The following is a 24,910-nucleotide window of genomic DNA, read 5'->3' on the forward strand; positions in this document are numbered from 1 at the left end:
AATGAGCAAAGAAATTTGGATGCCTTCGATGGAATCCCAATGGAATCCAATTTTGTTTGCTCAATTTTCCACTAATGAATTATTATTTACACGTAGTGCAATGAATGTATACTTCAACACAATGTATTTCACTCTTTGCTACAGTGTTCAATAGCTTACCATTGTCCCCCTTTACTATACAGAATAAAACTGCATGACAGTGAAGAATACTTGCTTTAGCTATGTGTTAACCCGTTGAAGACTAGTCCTGAGTATACTCGGGCAGGCGTCCATGGGAAATGCGAGTTGTAGCAAGCTCGGCCCATCCCCCACAGGTTAATTTTGACTGATGAACAGGAGTGTTGCTGAATGACCCCCCCCCTTTCCTCTCCCGCCCCCCCAGAACAAACAACAACAGCAAACAAACAATGATTCTCTCCCATGCAATGAACACAACGATGTTTGAAAATATTGACAGACTCTTCATACAATGTGTTGTTCATCTCTTCTGACAGATCAGCAGGTTAGACCAGCAGCTGATGGCCCCTGTAGTGGAGAATGGTGAAAATTTCTCAGTTGGGGAGAGGCAGCTCATCTGCATGGCAAGAGCACTGCTCAGGAACAGCAAGGTGAGGAGAGAAAGGAACAGGTCACCAGTCTACAGTTACACTGTATGTTTGACTAGTAGTCGAAAAAATGAATTATTATGAATCTTGTATTGGCATTAGTTGTCTTCATCTCCATGCTGCGCTAGTTTCAGGTAATAACTTTATTCCAAGGTAATCTTTCACCAATGAATGAATTAAAAAAAATGTTTAGGTTATTTATGTTTGTACAAGAAAAATAAAGAAAGTAAATCACACTCTTTTGGAGTACATCAAGACACCAAACATTACCATCGCCTCAACCTGTCCGTGTTCTACCACAGATCTTGTTCCTTGACGAGGCCACGGCGGCCATCGACAGCGAGACAGACTCGCTGATCCAGGCCACGATCCGGGAGGCCTTCCGCGACTGCACCATGCTGACCATTGCCCACCGACTCAACACCATCGTCGACTCGCACCGCATCATGGTCATGGATAACGGCAAGGTGCGTCTTCGTGGGCTCCCGCCGTTCCTGCTTCCCACAGCAGCGAAGTGTCACAATAGCCTTGGTCCCACTACACAAAACTATGCATAGTTTCATGACCCAGTAATCGGTTTTTTGCTTTGTGTAGTTTTTGCTTTGGGCAGTGTGACCGCAAACTTCTTGAGAAGTTACTAGCGAAACTTCCTATGAAAATTTCTGCGTGCACTTGGGAAGTTTCTCACTACTTGTGAAACCATGTATAGTTTTGTTAAGTGTGATCATGCATGACTAAAAATTTCGAGAAATTTGTCACATGATTAGATTCATTTCATGTTGTTTGCGCACACTGTGCAATTCTTATGCATGCTGTTGCACATTTACATTTTTCATATTTGAGGATGCACGGTTACAGAGATGGACACCACAGGTAGTTTCACATCACTGAAACTACAGGTAGTGTGGTAGTGCGATGGCATGCTCAAACTTCTGTGAGTTATCGGGAAGTATATTATTCATATTTTTGGGGCACCTAATGTTGCCATCCAGTAGAATGCATAAATTCAATTCTATGCCACCTTCAAATTGGCTTTGATAGCCTGAGAATAAAACAAACATGCAGAATGAGTCATTGAAATTGAACCTCAAAAATAAAGAAAATATGAAGTTTTTGTGTTTTCCAAGTTTTCACAAATGTATGATCCTCGTAGCAACTAAATATGTTAATTAGATAAGGTGATCTTGTCTTGGTCTCCTAAGTTTTCTCCAGTAACCTACCAACAAATCTTCACCAAATTTCCCCTCCCCATTATTGTTTGATTGAGAACAGCAGATTAGAGAAACTTAAGGTGAAATCAGACACTTAGGAAAAAAGTTGTGACAATTTGCAGTGTCCGCAAACTTCACATCTTATGTAGATATGTTTTTATAGGTACATATATTCATACATACATATAGATTGACAGCAGACATATAGTGGCAGAAATGTTACATCCCTTGAAATGAGATGAAGAGAAATAGATTTTTAAATGTGAAAATGCATCTCCTTAATTTCATGCTCTACATTCATTCTAACATTTTGTCATCTCATAGAGTTGGGCATTAAGATTGATCTCATCAAATTTCGTCAATTTGTCATAGTTTTCAAAGCTTGCAGCTGTCATGCCACCCTTGTCTAACAGTCATGAAAGTACATGTGGATGACAGATGTATGTAGGAAACATGTTTTTCTGAAGCCAGTCACGTCCACCTTTTCTTATTCTCCACACCCCCTCCCATCCCCCAGATTGTGGAGTTTGACCGTCCAGCAGCCCTGATGTCCAAGCAGACGTCCATCTTCAAGTCCATGATGGAGGCAGTGGGTGCCCAGAAGGAGCTAGCCGAGGTGTTCGGCTCCACCAACCAGCTCCAGATCCCCAGCTAACGAGAGGAGTGGCCATCACCCCACCCCACCCTAGTTTTATTCTCCTCCAATCACTCCATCCAGCATGATCTATCGTCAATGTTTTCTAAGGTGTCTGCAAAGAGAGAAAGATAAAAATGGAAGAATATATCTAGCCACCTGGTTGCTTGTGGCAAATAATAATCTGTAATTATGTATCTGTGTACAGATCCTCCACTTGTCATTTAAAAATGATTGACAAAATGCCCCCCCCCCCCTCTTTTTTTGCACATGCTGCATTGCAAATGTGTTCATTGCATTTTACCTTGATTGATGGCTCCTGGCCAGCAGGTGGAGAGGTTTTTAAATGATACAGATTGATGTTTGCTGCCTAGTCCCATGTATTCAATACTATGTATTGCTTGAATGTGGACTACTGAGTAATTCAGTGCCACAGGAACTCTATACACTACAGTGTATGTAGGCCTAGTATGGAGTATGTATCATGACGAAAGGAACAGGGAGAAATTTACATGTACATTGTAGGATTGCTGCTTCAAAGCCGGTGGTAAATGCACGCTTGCCTTTCTTTCTTACTTTGTAAAATGATCAGGGCAACTGCGCAAATGGTCCATGTTCCTGTCAAACATGATCCCAAACCATATTTACTCCTAAATTTGTAATCATGTGCTATGTGGTGCTGAAGTGGTAAGACCATTTATCATGCTCTTACGACTTGCCGATGTTAATCAACTCTCTGTGTGTGCCCAGTATCATCTCATTGTGAATGGGATGGTTTTAGAATGACAAGGAGTCATTGTCCGTTCTTAGGGACCTGTTTCATAAACTGTTCGAAAGTTATGCATGACTTTATGAAGGACTGGAATATGACGTGCCAAAATGTGTGCAAATTTTGTTTTCCTGACGTTTTAACAAAGTATGACTGTATGTCAGCGTTTTTATCTATATTGGGGCAAAATTACACTTTCAACTGAAAACATGTAATAACATGTAAGAATAATCATTATCATCTGCAAATTTCAACTCTAGCTATTGAAATTAACTGTGACTAGGAAACCCACTTGGCTTGCCATATTTTAGTCGTTTGTAAAATTGTGCGTAACTTTACGAACAGCTTTATGAAACAGGGTGGAGATTAGTAGTTTTGGCTCGTGCTCTAAGCAAGATGTGTGCACAATGGAATGTATGTATCCGAGTTTCTCAGATGGAAAGTGTAAGATGAAGACCTGGCAAATAGTTTGTAGATCTCTTTCATTCTTTCAGTAATCATACCGTGCAAAGTGACTGAGAAACTTATTCAGGGAAACAGGGTCTTTGCCAAACGTATATGTAACAGTGTATCGCATATCGTTCTATACTGTACGCTTACTTTAAAGCTTGGCGATACATCTTTAATTTCTTCTTTTTTTGCTCTGTTTTGTTATTATTTTTCCTGTGCAATTCAAAGCATGCATTTCTTTTAGTTGTACATGCAAGGTGCTAACAATAGAAAGGAACAGGTGGAATAATGTCATTTACTTTCAGTAAGAAATGCACTTTGTGTTACTCAGGTTGCAGAAACAACCCAAGTGAAAGGTCTTGTTTCACAATAGATGAAGTTTGGAATCAATCAGAGGTAAATGGTTCTACACACTACCACTGTCTGTGATATTGCATTAAAGTGAAGCTGTGAAAAAGCAAAATGAATTCAAAATGCTTCAGAAAAACTTAATGAGCATCTGAATTTTAGCACAAAGATACCTTGGTACAGGTGGTACAAATGTATTAACATATTCCAAAGCTATTTATGCTTAATTATTTTCTCTTATAATGTGAACATCATTACTTGGCTTATCAGCAAAGTATGATAATTTGTTTGAAATGAGGCACCGCAATGTTTGACAATGTGTCTAATCATTATTAAGAGGAAGATTGTAATGTGTTAGTTGGAGAGACACATCAGCTGAGATTGTGATGATTAAGAGGGTTAAGTTAGTGTCAGAGCAATGCCATGATGCTACTCCTGTGGCATGTATTCACATACATAGTGCAATCCCCCTAAAGGGGTATGCACTAAGTAGTAATTATTTCTGATAATATTCTCGATACTTTTCACCACGTATCATGTTTGTTACACTTCGTATAGTAATTTGTCACTTTGTGCCTTGTAGGAGAGGAAGATACTAAAGTGAAGATTCAAACACAGAATTGCAAAAATAGTATACTATGGGATATGTGTTATGTGTTATGCTGTAACTGATGATTACACCTTATTTCTATGGTAATTGTGATGTAGATTAATGAATTTGTGGTGAGCATTTTTCCCTGTAGTTAATAAACAGACACAAATAAACTATGTTGAGATTTACATGTCCCTCAAAGAATTGTAAAATCTTATACTGATAATGGCTCTGAATTCTTTACAGATTCTGGTATATTTAGCCAAAGTCTGTAGATACACCTTGAAAAAAAAAAAGAGACCAATATCACTCAAGTATTTATCCATTCATTCGCATAATCATGACCAATAGATGACTGGCCCCATTGTGTGTTGCATATCTGCACACATGAATTACTTGAGTGAAGTATTATCTATATGGCAAGTAAAGTCAAACTAGGAGGGATTGGAGATTTATTCTGGCCTTAATTACATTATATCGTGTAAGAGAAAAGCAAAATGTGTGAAATTAAGATTTATTTTTTACCGTGATTTTTGTTGGAAACGATAATCTTTTATTTTTTTATCGTTTCAAGAGCTATGGTGCTGATTCTGTGTCTGTACATTGGTGTGTGTATGTGGGGTGGGATATTTTAATGTGTGTGTGCGTATGTGTGTTTGTATGTTGTTTGCTTGTCAATATGCATTACAGTCGTGTACATAGATTCAATTTATTAAATGTACCTTTTTTAAGAAGCAGGTTAATGTGCCAGAAGAACTCAAAAGTCTTTATGGGTGTCAAAAGTTGTGCTTGATTTTCATGTCATCTGATTTATTTCTCTTTTTTTATGCACATGAACTTTTTATTTATTCATGAGAAAATTTAGGGTAAGTTGCAATGTGGCATCACAATATTTGCCATTTATGATAATGTGTCAATAAAGAACTTTTAGGGTTTGTTTGGTTTTTCTTTGTTTTTGTTTTTGTTTTTGTTTTTTTGCTCACCTTTTGAATTTTTAAATGTTCTGATAATGTTAGATGCAATCACTGAGAATGCTGATTATCTGTCTTACACTACGTATTTGTCTATCTACCAATTTTTCTCTCTTTCTGTATCTCTTTATATACCTACCTACCTATCTATCGATCGATTGATCTATCTATCTATCTATCTATCTATCTATCTATCTATCTATCTATCTATCTATCTCTATCTCTATCTTCCAATCTATCTTTGTCTCTATCTATCTCTCTATCTGTTATTTTCCTTTCTAATCTATCTTAATCTATTCATCTGTCTTTCTGTGAGAATTTATAATATGGCAGTATTTCTTTGTATATTTCTGCATATGTCTACGAATTGTATCAACTCTTATCATTGTCATGGTAAGATTAAGAATTACTGATGGTATGTGGAGCCTCATTCTTGGAGAAAAAAAAAATGCCAGTATATGATTGATACCCAAGATATTTTACTGTCAAGTGAACAGTATATATTCTTGGTTAGTATGAAATGTACTCTCTTTAATATCAGTGGCATTTTCACAGATGCCTTGTCTCTGGTGCTGTAAATTAGCAGTGATGATAATAAAGCTTGTTGTCATGGCATTAAATTGATTACTTGTCAGACATCAAACCCTTTCAAAATGATTTTTGTGTGTGCCTTGCTTAATTTGGTTTTGATGTTGTTCACTGTTATGGTACACCAACAGGGGAAGTATCAGCCATATGTTGAGATTAACTAAAAATTATGGTGTGCTGTATGTCTTTTTAAGATATTCTAACTTTGTAATGATGATTATTCATTTTTGAAACTTTTTCATCCAGGTATTGATATACAAAATTAACTAAGAGACCAAGGATTTTCTTTTTTTGAAAATATTGATAACAATTTGAAGGGGATTCCGAAAGCAAACTAAAATTGAAGGAGGAAACCAGTGGTATACCATAATTTTAAGTTGATTTTTAACTTCATATTTAGGATTGACTTAAATTCTTCATGAAACGCCCCCAGATATAGAAAGGTTTTAATGTACATGTACTATATTAAGCAATTTTTCTGGTCTCGTGGAGTTTGTTGTATTAAGAGTCCACCGAGCTTACTTAAATTGGAAGATCGAAGGGAGATTGATAAATGAAACACTAGTATTCATCAATCTTCTCTGTGTGTTTCTTGTACACCAAGAAGTATTAACCCATTAGTCACTGAACCGCCAGAAACTGCCCATCTTGTTACTTCCTAAAGAGCCTAAAACGGCTTGTCCGCTTTTTCATAGTTCTGTGCTTTACCATTTTTATTTTCATATATAACATATGATTACATAATTTGAAAGAGGTCAAAGGTCAACAAAAGTATGTCAGAATTACCTCTGTGACACACAAGTCTTTTGGCAAAGTCTTCATAGGCTTTCAATTAAACATAACTTTTAATAGACAAAAATAAATGTGAGCTACCGGTATTTGTATTTTGCATATAATTTAGAAATTAAGTTGTCAAAATGAGAGTATATTGTTGTACCTTCCAGGAGAACAGTAAGTCATTATGTACAGAAACTTTAGATGCTAAAGGGTTAAAAGCGTTTTGAATAGTGGTGACAAGAAACTGGAAACCAAGATGGGAAGAGGAGAAGGGGGAAAAAACAAAATGGAGAGAGAAAAATTCATGCCAAAAGCTTGAGAAGACAGAGCTGATGGGGAATAGGAAAGAGACGGAAGGGGAGTAAGAGCTTGACAAGTAGCAGTTCAGAAACAGATCATAACGTTTTTGTTCTGTCTGCTTTATAAAGTCATCTATAATTGAGTTCTGTAAAGGTTGAACTGAGATCGGCATAAAAGAGTTTGGATATTGTACAAAAGCTTTGCTTTTGACTTACCAGGGATATTACAATATCTCTTATATATATATATATATATATATATATATATATATATATATATATATATATATATATTTTTTTTTTTTTTTTTTTTTTTTTTTTTTTTCATGCTCCCCTCTCATTTTGTTTACCAAGCCAGCTCGGAGATATACATTGTAGTGGTGTAGTGGTCATGAATCTCAACTTATTTATAATAATTAATGAGAACGATGGTATTTAAAATTGTAATTGCAACATTTTTACTTGTTTTGTAGTAGGCCTGCATTGTGCAATGGTTAAGAAGAATAATGCTAATGATTTCTTTTTTTTTTATTATTCCCTGTTATGTTTTTTTATTTTGTTTTGTTTTGTTCGATTTTGTATGTGTGTGTGTGTGTGTGTGTGTGTGTGGCTATTTTGTAAATATTTTGATGTATCCATGGTCTTTTTTTTTCAATGCCAGCAATTCAACCTGCGGGCTGCGATGGATGTAACTCAATACAATACTTTTTCAAGTCAAACTTATTCAAGAATCTCAGATCTCAATCACTAACTCGGTGATCCCAATGCATATCGTGGAAACGCCGTTATCGTATTGATCGTAATCACTAGTAATGCCGTAGAGGGCAGAATTTCTACAGCACAAAAATATACGGTCAAAGTTTAGAAATCTACTGATAAACCTTTGATAAACTAGAATTGTAGGCGCTAGTTGTTCTCTCAAAGAGACCAATATGAGTGCCAATCATGAAGCTGTCCTTGGAGACTGCTTTGAGAAGCTGAGTCAGCTCATGTTCGACAAAGTGAAAGAATTGTTGGTGAGTGCCGCATTACGAGCAAGTGTTACAATCCCACATACGCATATTCGCGTTAGTGCAGGGCAGGGGCTACTACTAGTAAAGGATGATGGCTGCCTTTATTAATTGGCAATGGGGGCATTTCATAAAGCGTTTTGTCCGACAAACTTGTCAGACAAATTTGCTCTCGGCCAGTCAGATGCAAGGATTTCAGTAGCTTAGTTTGTCAGATGAAATATCTGACTGAGTGACAAAACACTACATGAAATGCCCCCGGGCCCAGGTATTGTTGGGTGTCTAACACTCGCAACACCATGAACACTAACTATACACAGCCCAGTCGCTGTACATGGTACGTCGCGACAGGGCTGTACGCGCGCGACCACCAACCACTAGGAGAGCGACGTAATCATATCACGATAGCTTTGACTTTTGATACTTACGTTCATTTTTGTCACCTCAAACCCATCGAGTATACTCTTCAATATTTACTCTACATCTGATGCTATCAGTATTCAAATGTACAAAATGAAACTTACCGAAATTGATCATCATATCCAGCATGTCCACACCGGACACAATCTTTCACGCCAGGCCAAGTTTAGATATCGGGTGGTCACGTGATGTGAATGCCCTTTCAAAAGGTCGCGCTGTCGACCGTGCTGTTAGTCATAGTGTTACACTCAAGCAGCGTACGCACGGTTACTAGTATACAGCTATAAACTGTACTGGGCTTGGCGGCGGCTGGCGTCTGGTCGGGCGACGAGCATTCCATACCACGGTTATTGTGTAGCAGACGCCAAGGTTTGTTCGACACTTTCAACGTACACGCGCTCGCTCTGGGGCACATCCGGTCACGCATGCGCATAAGTCAAGGCACCATTTTGAATCCTGCAACGACGAAGCCCGACGGTCAGGAATTGCGCCAGAAAGTGTAATTTTATTTGTTCCACGGACTTATCGCAAGTGGTCTCCATGGACCCAGTGTGGCGGACTATTCTTCTGTAATAGAAACATGCATTTAACGTGAGTAAAGTATTCTGTTTAAAGGAGAAAAGTATACATTTTCCTAAGTTTTGTAGTTGTGTTGAGGTTCCTCACTTCGAGGCTGCATGCCGCGCACGTCAGACGCTGTTTTCGCATAGCGTAACAGCGTCTGGTCGGGCTACATGAACACTAACTTTAACACTGTTTCTACACTAACGGTGAGTAACAATACATCGACATCCTAATGTTTTTCTATCTATAGAAACTTGAAATATCTCACAATTTGCCTGAAATTTTACTTACATTTCAAGAAATGCTCTGAATTCACAAGCATGCATTAAAATAAAAGTGTGATTTGGGGTAAAGTTTACACGCTCTAGATAGCTGCTTCAAACATGTGGGGTGTTTGATACCAACGTATTTTGATGCACTCGGTTGCGCTGTACTTCGAAACCAACACCCCTAGGGTCCTACCCTGTTTTGCCAATGCATTGCGTATAAAGTGCCCTTAATGCTTTTCCAACATGTATTTATAATCTACGGTATACTAGTATATAGATCTAATTGTTTTGCTGTTGATCTTGTTTATCATTGGGTTTTTCAGTAATATTTGGACATTTTCAAATCCCCAGTGAAGAACAGAAAACCACTGCCCTTTAAATGCTTAGTCTCATGCATGTATGTACAGTATGTTCATTCTTTACACGCAGTGCTATGAATAGAGGGGTGTCGGTTTCAGTGTACAGTGTTGATGTGTTGGACACCTTCCATAATCACTGTCGGTGTCGGTGTCAGTCGGTGTCGGTGTCAGAATCGTGTTTATAAAATACCTGGTTCTAAGTTGTAGAGACTAGGAGTAGGATCTACAGGCGAAATAAAAGTATCAATGAAGGTTTGGACCCTAAGTATTTATAGATCTGGAGAAGGCTAAACTTGATCGAGAAAAGTTCTAGTCATTTTGTCACTTACATGATACTTGATGGCAAGGAGTGGAGTCATGTGCGGAAGGGGGAGGTAGTAGAAACAGCTCAGGAACTATGACGCAAACAATCATTCTTTCTCTGCAATTGTCCATTTTGTAAACTCTACCAATATAAATAGTCTCGAGTTCTATTTCAGCAGTTGAGATTAATCACATCGTTAGGCAGCATGAAACTTCAGATTTCTTCCAGTTCCAGAGCAGAGTGCCAATTCTGGAATATTTCTTTGAAAGAATAGAGTTTGGTGGTCTCTATTTTTTGGTACCATTATAGATTTCATAGCTTTGTTTTGTGTGGGTTGTTTCAGTTAGAGACTACCAGCATACCTATATGAATCTGTTCGCTTTTGCACAAAGTTTGTGTTTGTCTGTGACTATTTCCCCCTGCCATCTTGTGATCAGGACAAGGAGAAGGAAATCTGCAGGCTGGCTGGAAATGCTGGAGGTAACTGGACAGGGCTCATGAATGCCCTCAACTTCCTTGCTGCAGGTGAAAAGAGCTATGTTTCACTGGCCTTCCTGGAGTCCAAGTGGTTCAGCAGAAAAGAGGTGAGAGTAGCTGTGAGCTATGGTGATCAGTTTGTCCGTTCTGCAGTCAATCTAAATTGCGCAACAGGTGATTTCAATTCTGCTGCTAGTGCTGGTGAGCACTGGTGTTATGTCACAAACAACATTTCCCATACTGCCTTAAAATGGGTGGCAAAAACATTGTACCAAACTTGAAATTACAAATTTGATCATCCCTTGGGGCTGGTGTTAGCCAAATGGGAGAAAAGCATGTAAATCGCCAACAAGAATAGTGGAGCCCAGTTCAGCAGACGACATTCAAAACTCTTCCCAACACACTAGCTACTTGTACTATAACTATGTCATACTTTTGCATTCAATCTGCTGACACCAAGTGATTGAAAGTTCTGGCTTATTGATAGTGGTAGTGTTGAGATAACACTAATATCAGCACTAGCACCAAACTTACCCAATGAGACATTTCCCTTCATTTCCATGCAACCTTTTCTATGGACTGTTGTTTTTGACTTGCCACTTTCCTTATTAAATGCAGAGGCATAGTTTAGCACCATGCATTCTGTTTGAATGCCTTGCATATATGAGGGCTATAAAGTTGATGGTCCATTCCACAGATGTTTACTCATACAAGTATGCTTTGTTTTGTTGTCATCATACTGTAGATATAGATCTGTGGTATTATGAGATCAGCATGGTATAGAATATGTGTGTGTTACCACACTCCCCTCCCCCTTTTAAGGTTTTATGCAAATATATGTGTATGTTGCAGAGCCAAAACAGAGACATACTGCATCAACACAAAATTTAACAAGACTGACCAAGAAGCAGTTCAGTCTTATAGATAGCAGGTTGAAAAAAAAAATCCAAGGAAATTTCCTTCACATTGTCCGGAGATTCACTTAGAAATATGAATGGAATTCATTTTAGCCTCATAGGCTATTAGCAGGTGATGTTTAGATCATGTTCATTTATCTCCGTGCATGCAGTCAGTGGGCAAGGGCATGTATACGGTGGCCATTGGTGAGCTGCGGCGCGTTGAAGGCAAGACCCAAGAGGTGACCTGGTCACAGGGAGGCCCAGGACAGGTGGCAGCAGACAAGCTGCTGGGTCACTTGTGTGAGCAGCTCTGTCACTTCATTGAAGCGAGGCAGGAAATGATGGCAGTGTATCCATTTGTGGCTAAAGTCACAGTCACATACTTGCATCGTGATATGATATTTGCTCAGAATGTGACAATTACTCCGGTTTTACTTTCTCCAAGGACTTACGGTTAGGGTTAGGGTTTGATGGGATTTTAGGTTTAGTTTGATGTGAGGATTAGGATTAGGGTTGGAGTTATGTTTGTGGGTAGAATTTATGGCGTAGTGTGCATATATTTCCTGGGAGCAATTGTCACAGGAGCAAATGTCATGGAACCACTTGTATCATATACATCATCTCATTAGAAAAAAAATAACTACACAAATTCAAAGATTATCTTATATATGATATAGACTGTACATGTAAAATGACGCAATGAAAATATGATATCAAACTTTAGGAAATAAGGACAAACTGAGGACAATAGTCACCTTAATATTCTTGAGCTGGGTTGTGGACTAGTGTTTCTAAACTAGGACAAAATGTTACTCCAAAGCAAAGTTTTAGAGAAACATTGAGATCAGATATCCTTGAAAAAAATGATAAACCAAATGAAAACATTACTTGGACTGTCACTGGATTTCAACATTAATGAATCATCTTAATTATATGTTTAAAACTGAAAAAAGTTTTGAGACATTATCGAAGCTAACTGTGCAGCCTTTACAAATAAAGTGAGCTGTTGATGAAAAGATGTTTTAAATTTTATAAGACCCCTCGCACATGATCGAAATTAACACTGCCAAGATTTTGGTTGTCAGGTACTTCAGGGAATGAGAATGCATGCAGGTTTGAACAAGAAGAATGATCTTAGGTGAACTTTTCCTGACAGCAACTGTTCAGATATGAAAAGTTGAGCAGCCTTGGAATCCAGGGAAGTGATGTCGACTACGGTGAACTGAAGAGCACTGTGGAAGAGATCCTCAATAGGTAAGACATCAACTATTGATATTTATATTTGAAGTTTACATGTTATGTTGTCAATGAGACATCATCATGTAATCTTTTTTGACAGTTTTAGTATGTGATAGCAATACTTTATTGCACATGTGAGTTGAATCAAAAGTTTTAAAGACATAAGAGTTGTTCCATCCTTTTTTTTTCTTTCTTTCTGTCCTCGCTGATTTGCTGTCATGGGTTTCATGTTGAAGATAATCACAGATGATGTGAAATCTTGAAGAAAATCTTTGTTGTTGCGATCAGTAGGGAGATACCCTAATATACCCCCAAATGTTAGGCAAGACCATCCTTAGTTTTCAAAAATCAAAACAGAAGAGTAGATTATGATAGTGATGATGATGATGCTGATGGTGATGATAGTGATGATGGTGGTGATGATGATCGTGGTGATGATAATGGTAGTGATGATGATGATGGTGATGATAATGGTGATGAATGTGTAGGGTTGAATGGGATGAAATCAATTGGACAAATTCACTCACTGTTCATTCCCTGTACAGAACCTCCAAGCGGTTCCATCACCCGGTCCTGGTCCCGCTTCATAACAGCTTCAACGTGGAGCTGGAACTGCTTCGGACCATCTTCCAGACGGAGTGCCACATGAGGGAGTGGCGATTCCTGCCCGCCCTGCTCCGCCTGCAGGACTCCCACCGCCGCCTGGAGGCCTGGGGGGCAGCCTTCAAAGCCAAAGATGTGAGTCTGGTAGCAGTAGACTATAAAAGCCGCTGTTCCAATTTGTCATTTTCACCATGATTTGGCAATTTTCTCAGATTGGGAAGGATCGAGTGAAACATGAGCCGATCTGGACACAGTATGATGTTAGAATGAGATTTTTTACAAGAATTGAGAACATGGATGCATAGATCAGGGGGAGGGACACAGCAGCGAGACCACGTTGTTGTCTAGTTAACTTCCCGTTCTTGTGCCGATGTTACAGAACAACTTAATTTTACTCATCCCATGGTGTTTACCGTGTCACTACGATCACTCCGCTTGCTTTACAACTCAAAATGGGCAATTTTGATCAGGGAGATCAGGAAGAAATTTTGAACATGTGATTGCTCAAAATTTGTTCCCGATCTGAAAAAATTCCCACTTCAACCCCATCCTCCAAACACTGCTGCTACGATGTTTCTGATTTAAACCGATCTCTCTACACTTTTGCCGCTCTCCGTCAATCTGATAGATCAGGGTAGATCGGGGTCCAGATTGTGATAGTGGAATGGGGGCTTAATCAAATGTTGTCATGTCTGTCTCAGGCAAAGTGATGTCTAATAGCCTCAACTATCAAAAACAGGGTTTTTGTGATACTCTAATATAGTGCGCTATAACGTAAATGTTGTCATACACACATTATCAATGTTTTTTCATAGAGTAGCATGTGTATGTAATTGCTATCGGTACCAATGATGCCTGTTTGGTGTTCTGTAAACTCTATGTAGTCATTACATCAGTACTATTGTTGTCGTTAGGATCATCAAGTTTTGCCTCACCCAATTTTTACCATTTCAATGATGTTCATTCCCCCATCCTCCCCCTCTTCCAGCCCAGGAAGAAGCTGTATGCCCTGGTGCAGGTGAAGAACTCTGGTATCCCGCCCCTCTTCTCCTGGCTGGTCAAGATGCAAGGAGCTCAGATATCAAAGGTCAGGGGAACCTGTGTTTTGTTTTGAACGCTATGCATATTCTGATGAGAGAATTCAGGGTTCAAATCCCGCTGTGGCACTTGTGTCCCTTTATCCTCTGCATTTCACTCTGCTGAGGTTTATTTGGTGGTAGAAAAAATTGTGGAATGTTTCGCATTATCGTTACTGTAGCTGGATTAAACCTGTCTGTGCTTAGAGTGCCGATAAGCACAGATGCCCCTACAGCATTTTACACATTATCCAGTGTTCGTGGCACAGAAAGGGTTAAAGCAGGCTGGGATAAGGATAATATGTAATAACACAATTTACTCTGGAATTTACCTGTGATAATGTACATTTTAAGTGAACAGGGACTTGTCAATTTTCAAAAATTGATTTGAAAATTTGCAGTTGTAGCAGCAATTAAGTTAGGAAGTATTTGATGATTATGTCATGGCACAGGTTGCATGGTTACTACCAATATGGAAATTTGCTGATTTGATATGAGACAAAATCTATAAAGTAAATGAGTAATATTTCAATGTTGCTATACAGTGAATTCACTTGTACACTACTGATTCACAGAGATGTATATTTGTATATTTAATCCTCATCCTTTTTCTTTGTTGGAATCTTAGTTCAGCCTGTACTTCCACAGCACACTCAGCAAGCAAGCTCCAACGGGCGAAATGAAGTTGCACCTCTCCAACCTCCCCATCGACTACTACAGCAAGTTAGTATCAGTGGGGCTCAGCGACCAGGGCTCAGCAAATTTTTTTTCCTGCCCAAAGTTTTAAGACATAGTTCCCACTGACTGCTACAGCAAGAAAAAGCAAAAATAACTCTTGACCTCAAGTCAAAGCAATCAGAATTTGGAAATAAGATCATGTGAGTGTTATTTGCTAGTAATACATTTTTTTTTTTCAGGTATGGATAAGAATGGAGCAAAGTTCTGTTGCAGCCACTTACTAAGAAATTAGGGAAATTCTTCTGCAGGATGGCATGATTGTTCAGCCCTTTGTCAGTCCCTTTTTAATCTTAAAGAAATTTTCTGTCAAAAGGTCTCTCCTTACCCAGCACAAATGGCACGTCATAACCACAAGGGCTTTGTCAATTTCAAGAAGAAAATGATGATGGTGTTAGAAAAGGATGTACCAGGCACTAAAAAAAAACTTGAATAGCCAAGTGATGGTAGCTTCCAAAGGAATTATCCCTTTATGGTTTGTAGGATATGTAGTATGTATCAGAGAGTTAATGAGTCTGAACCAGATAGAGTCTGCCATTTTTTTTTTCTGTCCTCCAGGATTGTGGCTTTCCAGAAGAAGACGGATGCCTACAACATCTCTCTGGTCCTGAACACGCAGGGCTTGGGAATCGCCTTCCAGGGTCTGGGCTACCACTTCCCTGATGATCAGATGCAGCCTCTCACTGGGATGGACAGCTACCCGGCCATATTCTCCTATCCAAATGTAAGCCAGCATCATTCTCCACACCAGTGTATCTGTTGCCATGACTACGCATCATCTACCCGCTATACACAGTTCCGAGATTTAGTTGCGATTGTGTCATGATATATGTTTTCTGGTTCCCTTTGCGAGTGTGCAAAGTACGATATACACGGTTGTAACCAGGTGTACAAAAGTTGTATTTGTGTAATATTTGTGACCTACATGTTGTCTTTACAGCAGCCATCATCATTACCTATTTCGTTTTATCATCATCTTTACCATTTGTGCTATGGCATTACTAGCATTATCATTACTGTTGTTGCTGCTGTCATCCTTAAACTGACATGAGATATACAATATAATTTTGTACACACACTGTTTACGATTGCAAAATTGTTGAGAAACAGTGATTACATACACTTCACAAGAAAAAAAAAAATTGTTGTGTGAGAAAATTGATCAGTGAATGTTGCTACAATGTATGAAGCTGGAGTACTGTGTATGGTATGAACCAGTGCATTGTGCACTCAAAGATGTCACAGAACTAGTCCCGATTCAGACTTTGTTTGTTTGATTGCTTGCTTGTTTTTTTTTTTTTTTGTTTGTTTTTTTGTTGTTTTTTTTTTTTTTTGGGGGGGGGGGGAGCATTGTAATGTGCTTGATCATCTGCCAATCAGATAGATGTCATAATAAATTAAATAGCAAGGAATTTGATTTCATGTTCCCTCTGACCATCTAGGAACGGCCTGCCCACCTGTGGCCAGACATCGTGATGCTGATCATGACGAAGCATGAGTCGGCCTCTCTGGACAGCATCACATATGAGATTGACAAGATTAGCAAACAGGTACACCTCTACCTCGCAGGCTGATCTCAGCTTTAAAAGACCTCATTACTTCTTTCAAATAGGTTTTCACAGAAAGATTAAAAATCACGCAAACAGAGAGATAGAAGTTTCATCACATTCGGACTTGAAATGTTTGAGATTTAATGTTTCACATATATTATAATAATCCATTCAGGTCAGGTGAGGTGATGATGTCACAACCTCACAGCTCTCCCATTGGCCAGCACACAGATCTTCAATTGATTTCCCATTTTGAAAATAAATCAAGAAGAACCTGCTTTAAAAAAAAAAGAAGAAATATGACAATATGTTGAATCCTGTTTATATTTTCTTTATATCGTTGTCCTGCCGTGATGTCACAAACTGTTTTAATCTTTTCATCCAGCAATGGTGGCACTGAAGCTAGATTCATAACGTGTGAACAGATTGCCCTTTTTTTCCCCCCTCAAAGTTCACTGATGTACATGTGTTCTACAATTGCTACATTCACTTGAATCCACATAATTTGGGTGAATTTATTCTGAAACTGGGACCAAGAGTGCTTTGATTTTTGACAGTTTTGTTTTGTTTTGTTTTGTCTTTTTCTCTTCCTGTAGCCCCAACAGGTGACCTATTTCATTGGCCACATTGACCGAAGGATGAGTCTGGTGGTCATCTTCGAGAGCAAAAAGTCTGAGAAGGATTCCAACACCAGAAGCTTTATCCAAGGTGAGAGTTGTGCCATGTAGGGTGAATTCTCTCTCTCATTCAGGTTGACTCTCATTCATAGATTACATCAAATCTCAGTCATACCATGGACCTACTCCGAACGGACTTTCAACGAATCCAACCACTTTGAAGTAGGAGAGCCACCATCACCTTACATCACATTACATGCTTGTATGTGCATCTTCATGAATACATTCAGATATGTTAAAAATGATGATTGTACATGATTGTCCTTTTTCTTTACTATCTCTTTTTAGTCGGGAAAAATGTGCAGAAACTTTGGAAAGTGAGTTAACAAATCATAAGCAAGCTGCCAAAATGTTAGCTTTCTTTGGCAAAGTATGTGCACATAGCTAATGAAAATGCTTGAGCAGTAATATTCCATTACAAACCACAGCTGCTCATGCATTTTCCTTGATTTTAAGAGAGTTATTACATTCTGCATATGTAGTTTATAGATTTATCAAAGCTGCATTTTGTTTTGCTCCGGCTTGCTGGTGGAGATGATCATGATATCAAAGCAAGGAAGAATGTTTAAAATGCTGTAGTGACACTTTTGACATTGACAGAGGCATGCATTAGTTAACAAAATGATGAATGTCCTTGTGTAGTAGGTCTGTGGTCATTCCAAGGAGATGTGTTCCACTAATATGGCTGTATTCACTCAATCCACACATATTTTGGTGAACTTGTTCCTTTAATCACGAGGCCTTCAATAACCATGCTACTTACGCATTGTTAGGCCCAAGTGTAGTCATTGTTGATCAGGCCAATGATTAAACGTGGAAACATCAGTCTCAAGGTTTTGAGCGATACTCTCAAGATTTTGCATGATGGTGTGAAGGTCTTGAGTGACACTTTTGTGGTTTTGTCTGTCAGTTTCAATGTCTGTCTAGACATTGTCAAGGCATTGTCATGAATGACAATTTCAAAGTCCTCAGTAGTGCTACTCAGGTTCAAAGTATAACAGTTCGGGAAGTTCTTTAAAATCATCCATTTTAGTAATTACCATGAGATCCTTCTTTGTCTTGAAATTTCCTTGAATTTATGTCACATTACCAGCGTGAGTGAGAGCTACATACCAGCTAGCATGTTATTGTCAGTACTTGGTATCATCCAAAATGAAAAATGATGTTTTGAGTGTATGCATCCTAAATTTGGTTCAGCATGATTTATGTGAACAAATTTTCAGTTGGTGAATCAAGAGTTTTACCTTAAGATTTTATTTTATTTACATTATCTTAAAAAAAACACACCAACTTTTCAATGAGTATATGTTATGATGTGCAGAGGTTGGCAGTCCCTTACGCTGGTAAATGTTAACACCAAAATCTCAGTCTTGATCTGTTTTTCACCATCTTCCTGCCCACACCGTGTCCAGATATGTGCACTCTCCTGAGAGGGAGCAAGCTACTGGCCAGCCTGCGGCCGGGAGTGAAGAGTTGACGAGACCGCGGCTGAGCCAGGAACGGGCGTCGGCGAGCCCAGACTGAGCAGAAAACATCCATCGCTTCCTCTTCATTGATCGCTCTCTGAGAGCAAAAGGGGATGACTGTGCAAAGCAGAGCATTCTTACCAGGTATCAGCGGTATGTCAGGATTGTGGCATTTCTTCCACCAAAAGGAAAAAAAAAGCTGCCAGAAACAATAGATTACACCACGATGTCAAGCCTCGTGTGGAGAGTACGCTGAAATTATCGTGGAATCCGCAGCAATAGCTGCTGTAACAGTGCTGTCACGTCATGTGCAATGTAGTAAGATTATCAACATTATGTTATCAACTCACATTACTCTTCTTCTTCTTTTTACAGGCAAGGTTTTTGGAATGTGCTGTAAAAGCATGGGCAGAGCTGAACAGTCTCCATTTATTGTTCCATCTTCACTTCAATCTCATTCTCATTAGATTGTGGCATTTGGAAAGAACATAATTATTGCTTTCTAACCAAACATTCTATTGCTTCTGAAATTGGAAGCAAGGATAGAAAGGAAATATTCTTGCTGTTAAAATTTTCATTCCATTTAACCCGTTGAGGACGGTTTGATTTTGCTACAACACGCATTTCCCGTAGACACCTGCTCGAGTATACTCGGGACTCGTCCTCAACGGGTTAACTGAATGACATTGGGCTCTTACAGATGATTGGAGGATAGTGTCTTGCTTGAATAATACATGTGTACCTTCTAACACTTGACATGAATTAAATTACTTTGCTTTATAAGCAGCAACATACTGACCTGTTTGATAGGGAGTTGTTCTTGAGAAACTTTCGGCAGGTAGAAAGTGCAGAATGTATCAAATCCACATTGAGTTTGTGTTTTCCTAACCGAAAAGAACAGTTCACCATATGTACCTGCCGAATCCATTTCAACCAGAGAAATACCTGGTGTACATATGCATGTTGATCTCAGCACTTGCATGAAATTTGACTTCCGTGCTAGTTGATTTCATAGTTGACTTGCAGAGTGTAGCAAGAACCACAAAACACAAGCCAGAATCTGCTGATAAGCAAGGACAACTTTTAGTGCCGTGTTCAAAATTGTCTGTAATAACACTACATGTATTTCCAACTTTGTGAAATGATGTACGTTCGTATGCAAGAACAAGAATAAAAGTATATCATTCTGTACAAGAAATACCTTTCTCATTGTCTATATTTAGAGCAGCTTTTGTCTGAAAGCCTTCCTGGTCTTTTTCCATTTTCTCATCAATCATATCTTTTTCGCAGCAACAATGTCACCATCATTACCGATGTCATCATCACTTTCACTGTCATCATCATCATCATCATCATCATCATCATCATCATCATCATCGCACTCGTCATCACAAGAAATGTAAAAGCATTTTGTGCCCAGACCTATGTAACCTGTCATCTTTTTCCATCACCTCAAATCACATTTCATACTTTAAGAAGTAAAGACGTAACACTTTACTGTTTCCATTGCTCTTCGAAATTAATCCCCATAAAGCTGTACCAGTAGCAGCTCATTTACTGTCTGAAGTGCAAAGGCAACGTTTGACACCAGTCTACTAGGTAAAAACATACCCCTGGACATGAGAAGTTTGTTAATTACTTGTCAAATCTCCTTTTTGTTTGTTTCTTTTTGGAGTCATTCAATATTTTATGTCTAGTGTCATCTGTAGATTGAAGAGAGGAGTAAGCATCAAGAAACTTGACGAGGTGATTAATTTTCCGTAAATGTACCTTGGTTTTGAACTACTATGTTCTATATAGGATTCTGATTGATATGCACCAGAGCTACGATTTATTGCACACACAAAAATCAGTATTTTTGCATCACTGTAAATCAATGAAAATCAATCCAAAGAAACTGACTCTTCCATGATTAAAAAGGAACCTACTGGTAGCAATATACTCAGATATCGTAAGTTTAATTTCATATGACATTTTCACCAAAAGAAGAAAATGTACACAAATTTTGCAGGCAGCTACACATGACTTTTATTTACGTTGAAAGACACCTATACATTGTACAAGCAGATTACACACTTGTAACACTTGATTTTTACAGCACATACAAATAGAGATGTATTATGTAATAAACAATGCCCTCACAACAAAGAAGATTTCATATTAAGTCACCAGTGAATAAGTCCATTGGCCGGTAAGTAAAAGTTGTAAAGAGTATACTCCGTAATTTCCGGTTTGAGAAGTCCACATTCAACAAAGAAGGAAGACGGAAGTTTCAGGCAGCACACCTGCCGAACATAAAAGCTTTTACACTAACAGTGTCTACAGTTGGCAGTGGTCATACACGCCACAGGGGTGCCAAAATATGTTGTTGCAACATGTAGCATCTTTTACAGATGTCTCCATAATAAGTTTCTATATCAGGTACATACATGTATCTGAATCTGATCTGTTCTTTTGTAACAGACCGTTATTTTCTTTTTCTGTATTTCCAAAGCTTTGTGTAAATGTCTCTCCTCCAATCAGCTTCTACCTTCTTCACTGTACTCTTGCCTGTCAATTGTACGTTTTCATTGCAACTGATTGACAAATTGCCCTACATCGACGTAAATAGGGCAATTTGTCTATCAGTTGCAATGAAAACATCTCGACGGAAGAATTTCATGAATTTGAATTGTTTGTTTTTTAAAATTCATTCTAAACCTATTCTGATTGAGCTTGAGGTCATAGTGATAAAAGGGAAATTGAATAACATTATCTTGCTGTCAGGTGATATAGAAATGCTACTGAATTCGAGCATACATTGATCAATAAAACACCTTTTCAATTCAATTCAATTTAATACATTGTTCTTGTTACATTGCCTGCTTTTGAAGTACAAGTTTACACAAAATTAATACTACTACAAATACTTCTCATCATTTTAGAATATATGGTTTAAATCTTGAAACTGCCTTCAACAAATTAAGTCATTAGAGCAACTATGAGAAATATGCAGCAACTTTAGCATGGACATTGTACAAAATAGTGAAAAAGTCGGTATTTAAAATGTGGCTGACAGTGACAAGTGATATATTTAACTAATTTAGAATGTGCTCGAGGGTTATTGTATTTTAAACAATGGACAATATGGCTAGAGTATCTCTTACAATGTAAAATGCTTACATAATCTACTGGCCATATTCGATAACTTTCACTGGTGCATAATAAAAGGGTACCCATAAAATCGCCCATGCAGAAACATCGCCACAAATATATTACGCAGTTGCATTTAGACTTGACCTCTATTCATGTCAATTCACCTCAAGAGATTTGTAGAAATTTACAGATGGGATGCTCATGCATTATTGTACTAGACAAGATTGCTTTCAATTTGATCAATACCATTGACATGGTAGAAAGAAATGAATATGATCAAGGCAAATCTCACAGTATAAATAATACTTGGAGACCTTGAGTATGTAGTACAGTGCTTCATCAATGTTGCACTGATATTTAAATGTAGAGTAAAAAATATCTGTTAAAGCATTTCATAATCAAATATATTGTACACTGCAACTGATTGACAAAGAATTATCTACAATGAAAAATCTCAATGGAAGAATTTCATGAATTTGTACATTGTACAATGTAGATGAATTTTCCCCATGACCAAATTACTCAGATATATTACCAGACAGTTTTTCTTTTACTAGTAAATGTTTATACACTACAAAACATACACAAACTACTTGATTTTACTTTTTTTACACATACCTTGGTACACTAACACCACAAGACAAATGCTGATTCATGTATACTGCACTGTTCTATATCATTCAGGTCTATTGAAGCAGATCTCATACACTGGCAAACACAAGTTGTTCATTTGAGAGCAAGATCATTGATTCTGTGGTCTAAAACACAAATGAAAATTTCATATTCAGTGCCCTTTTGCTTCTTACCACAGAGAATGTACAAATATATGGTACAACTGTACATGTCAATACAATATACATGAATGAGAACAGAGGTTCAAGTGTAATGGTAATAAAATGTCTCAAATTCTGATACACTTCCTCATCGGCAAATATGTCCCATAATTCTGAATGCTATAATCTGATGACAAAAATGATACCAAAAGATGGATTTGATTTGTATGTAATGCCCGAGGAATGTATAGCCTTGTGTCTACCACAATGTGATTTATGAGTATACATGATTAGGATTCTACAGTCAACCCTGAACAAGTCACAGCCACTGGGACTAAGAATAGGGCTTTCATTATATCTTTGCATTCAAAAGACATTGAATATTGATTTCAGCCAAATTCGGATTTGTATTAAAGGAGTTTTAACATACATGTACAATTGTACCTCCATACTCAACATGATCAGAGATACAGCAGTACAATTTGTATCTCGTTATTTAATACAAGGCACACCACAATTTGATGGGCAGTGGACTTATGTGAAAGGTTGACCATAATGAAGTTTCTAATTTTCATAGTCATGATGCAAAATGCAATTTCTGAATTTAACTGTAATGGACGTGTAGATATGATAGAAAAATGTCATGAATTACATTGTACATGATACAAACCTGTATAATGATAAATATGTTTATTATGCTGATTATCACAAATTTGTTCTCTATAATCTACTCATTCATTCCTATAATTGTAATTCTATCATTATTATTCATATCTTCATTGCAGAATTTTTACCAGTTGCCATGGCTTTAATGCTGAAATCTTTAGAAAAAAAAAATCTTTTCTTTAATCTTTCATGTGATATGGCCCTGAAATTTTGTTAATAAAAGGTACAACTACATAGACTTGTTGTCTTGGATTTATCAAAAACATGAAAAAAATATGACAAATAAAAAGGAAACATATAATATCAAACTCCTGGCTATTTAGAGTCAGTTTAGCAGCAACTCAACGGGAAGATATATGATATGTGTCCCAGCCTTTCAATAGGCTACACAGCACTTTTGGTAATATAAATAGGCATCACTGTTGATTCATGTGCATGTACATGTACATAGTTTCAATAAGTCATTGCTACTGGCAGTGTCAGGAAACAACCGACATCGATCAATATCTGCACATTGCTGAGTAGAGTTGCTTGCTTTTTCATCATCTGTTTCCTTTCTAGCTCTGTATCAGAGCCATGTACACCTAATTCACCATGTAGTAATCTGCGGGCACATACACGTATGCATACATGAGGGATGGTGCACTTGCGGTTTGTGTAGATGAAGAGTGTAAAGTCAAGACTACAATGTATCTATGCCAGGTAATTAGTAGTAAATCAAAATTAAATTCACTTTCATGTTGGTGATCTGATCTTCAAATTTCCCTGTATCCCTTCCATGGTTTACAAACCAAAGAATGGCTGTGTTCTACGGTGAGGGTGAAGGGGTTAATCGTACAGACTACACACACGCATTTTTGACAACTCTATAACAGGATATGCTATGTGTTTGTTTCTTAAAAAAAAAAAAAAAAAGGCCAATAAATACATGACTATATAAAACATGACAATGATCATGATGGATATACACACGACCATATTGTAGAGTATAATATGGAATCCCGTAACAGGAAGCCTAGAGTTGAGAATGATGTATTGCATGAATGATATTCGATCCTATCCATGCCATTAACGAACACTGTGTGATGGTCTGCGATAGCTTCATTCACGTACACACAAAATGCTGCTTCTAATGGTCTACTCTAAACACTGACTACACTCGTATACCTCTTTTGTTTCGATTGCTGCCAATCCCTCTGCCAACCTTCTACCGACACCACACGGACTCGTGCGGTTCATTTTGTTTGTTTACGTTCGGACGAAGCCCGCATTACGCTGATCATTCTTCTTGCCAGACTCCTCAAAGAATATGAAATCCTGGAGCGGATGTGGTTTTGTAAGTAGGATTTGTACAGGCAACCCCACCGAAAAATGAGGGAATCGAGGAGGGGGGGGGGGGGGGATGCAGAAATAGAGAAGGGATACAAAAGAGTAATACAGGAAT

The 24,910-nt window shown here is 38.0% G+C and overlaps 2 protein-coding genes across 2 annotated transcripts in view; both read left to right on the forward strand.

Annotated features, from left to right (window-relative positions):
- The window catches only part of LOC140244936 (ATP-binding cassette sub-family C member 5-like), a 56,976-nt gene extending 53,579 nt beyond the window's left edge, over nucleotides 1-3,397 (forward strand). The window contains exons 25-27 of the mRNA XM_072324544.1: nucleotides 495-608; nucleotides 908-1,072; nucleotides 2,334-3,397. Of these exons, the coding sequence (XP_072180645.1) occupies nucleotides 495-608; nucleotides 908-1,072; nucleotides 2,334-2,471 (417 nt within the window). The 3' untranslated portion in view covers nucleotides 2,472-3,397. The remainder of the gene's footprint in view (nucleotides 1-494; nucleotides 609-907; nucleotides 1,073-2,333) is intronic.
- Nucleotides 3,398-8,091: 4,694 nt separating this feature from the next.
- Nucleotides 8,092-20,090, forward strand: LOC140244522 (KICSTOR subunit 2-like). The gene is made up of 11 exons (XM_072324149.1): nucleotides 8,092-8,260; nucleotides 10,608-10,754; nucleotides 11,717-11,895; nucleotides 12,714-12,800; nucleotides 13,331-13,523; nucleotides 14,377-14,475; nucleotides 15,093-15,187; nucleotides 15,758-15,923; nucleotides 16,642-16,749; nucleotides 17,346-17,457; nucleotides 18,839-20,090. Exons 1-11 carry the CDS (start codon nucleotides 8,177-8,179, stop codon nucleotides 18,901-18,903), a joined length of 1,335 nt encoding a protein of 444 aa, XP_072180250.1. The 5' UTR covers nucleotides 8,092-8,176; the 3' UTR covers nucleotides 18,904-20,090.
- The last annotated feature ends 4,820 nt before the right edge of the window (nucleotides 20,091-24,910 follow it).

This window comes from Diadema setosum, chromosome 21 (assembly GCF_964275005.1).
Source record: "Diadema setosum chromosome 21, eeDiaSeto1, whole genome shotgun sequence".
In the NCBI taxonomy this organism is placed as follows: Eukaryota; Metazoa; Echinodermata; class Echinoidea; order Diadematoida; family Diadematidae; genus Diadema; species Diadema setosum.

Bases quoted from the DNA above. Each gene is read 5' to 3' on its own strand.
- LOC140244522 (XM_072324149.1), top strand. From the start codon at position 8,177: ATGAGTGCCAATCATGAAGCTGTCCTTGGAGACTGCTTTGAGAAGCTG. The intron at 8,261-10,607 runs GTGAGTGCCGCA...TCTTGTGATCAG, and splicing joins ACAAAGTGAAAGAATTGTTG to GACAAGGAGAAGGAAATCTG. The intron at 16,750-17,345 runs GTACACCTCTAC...CTCTTCCTGTAG, and splicing joins TTGACAAGATTAGCAAACAG to CCCCAACAGGTGACCTATTT.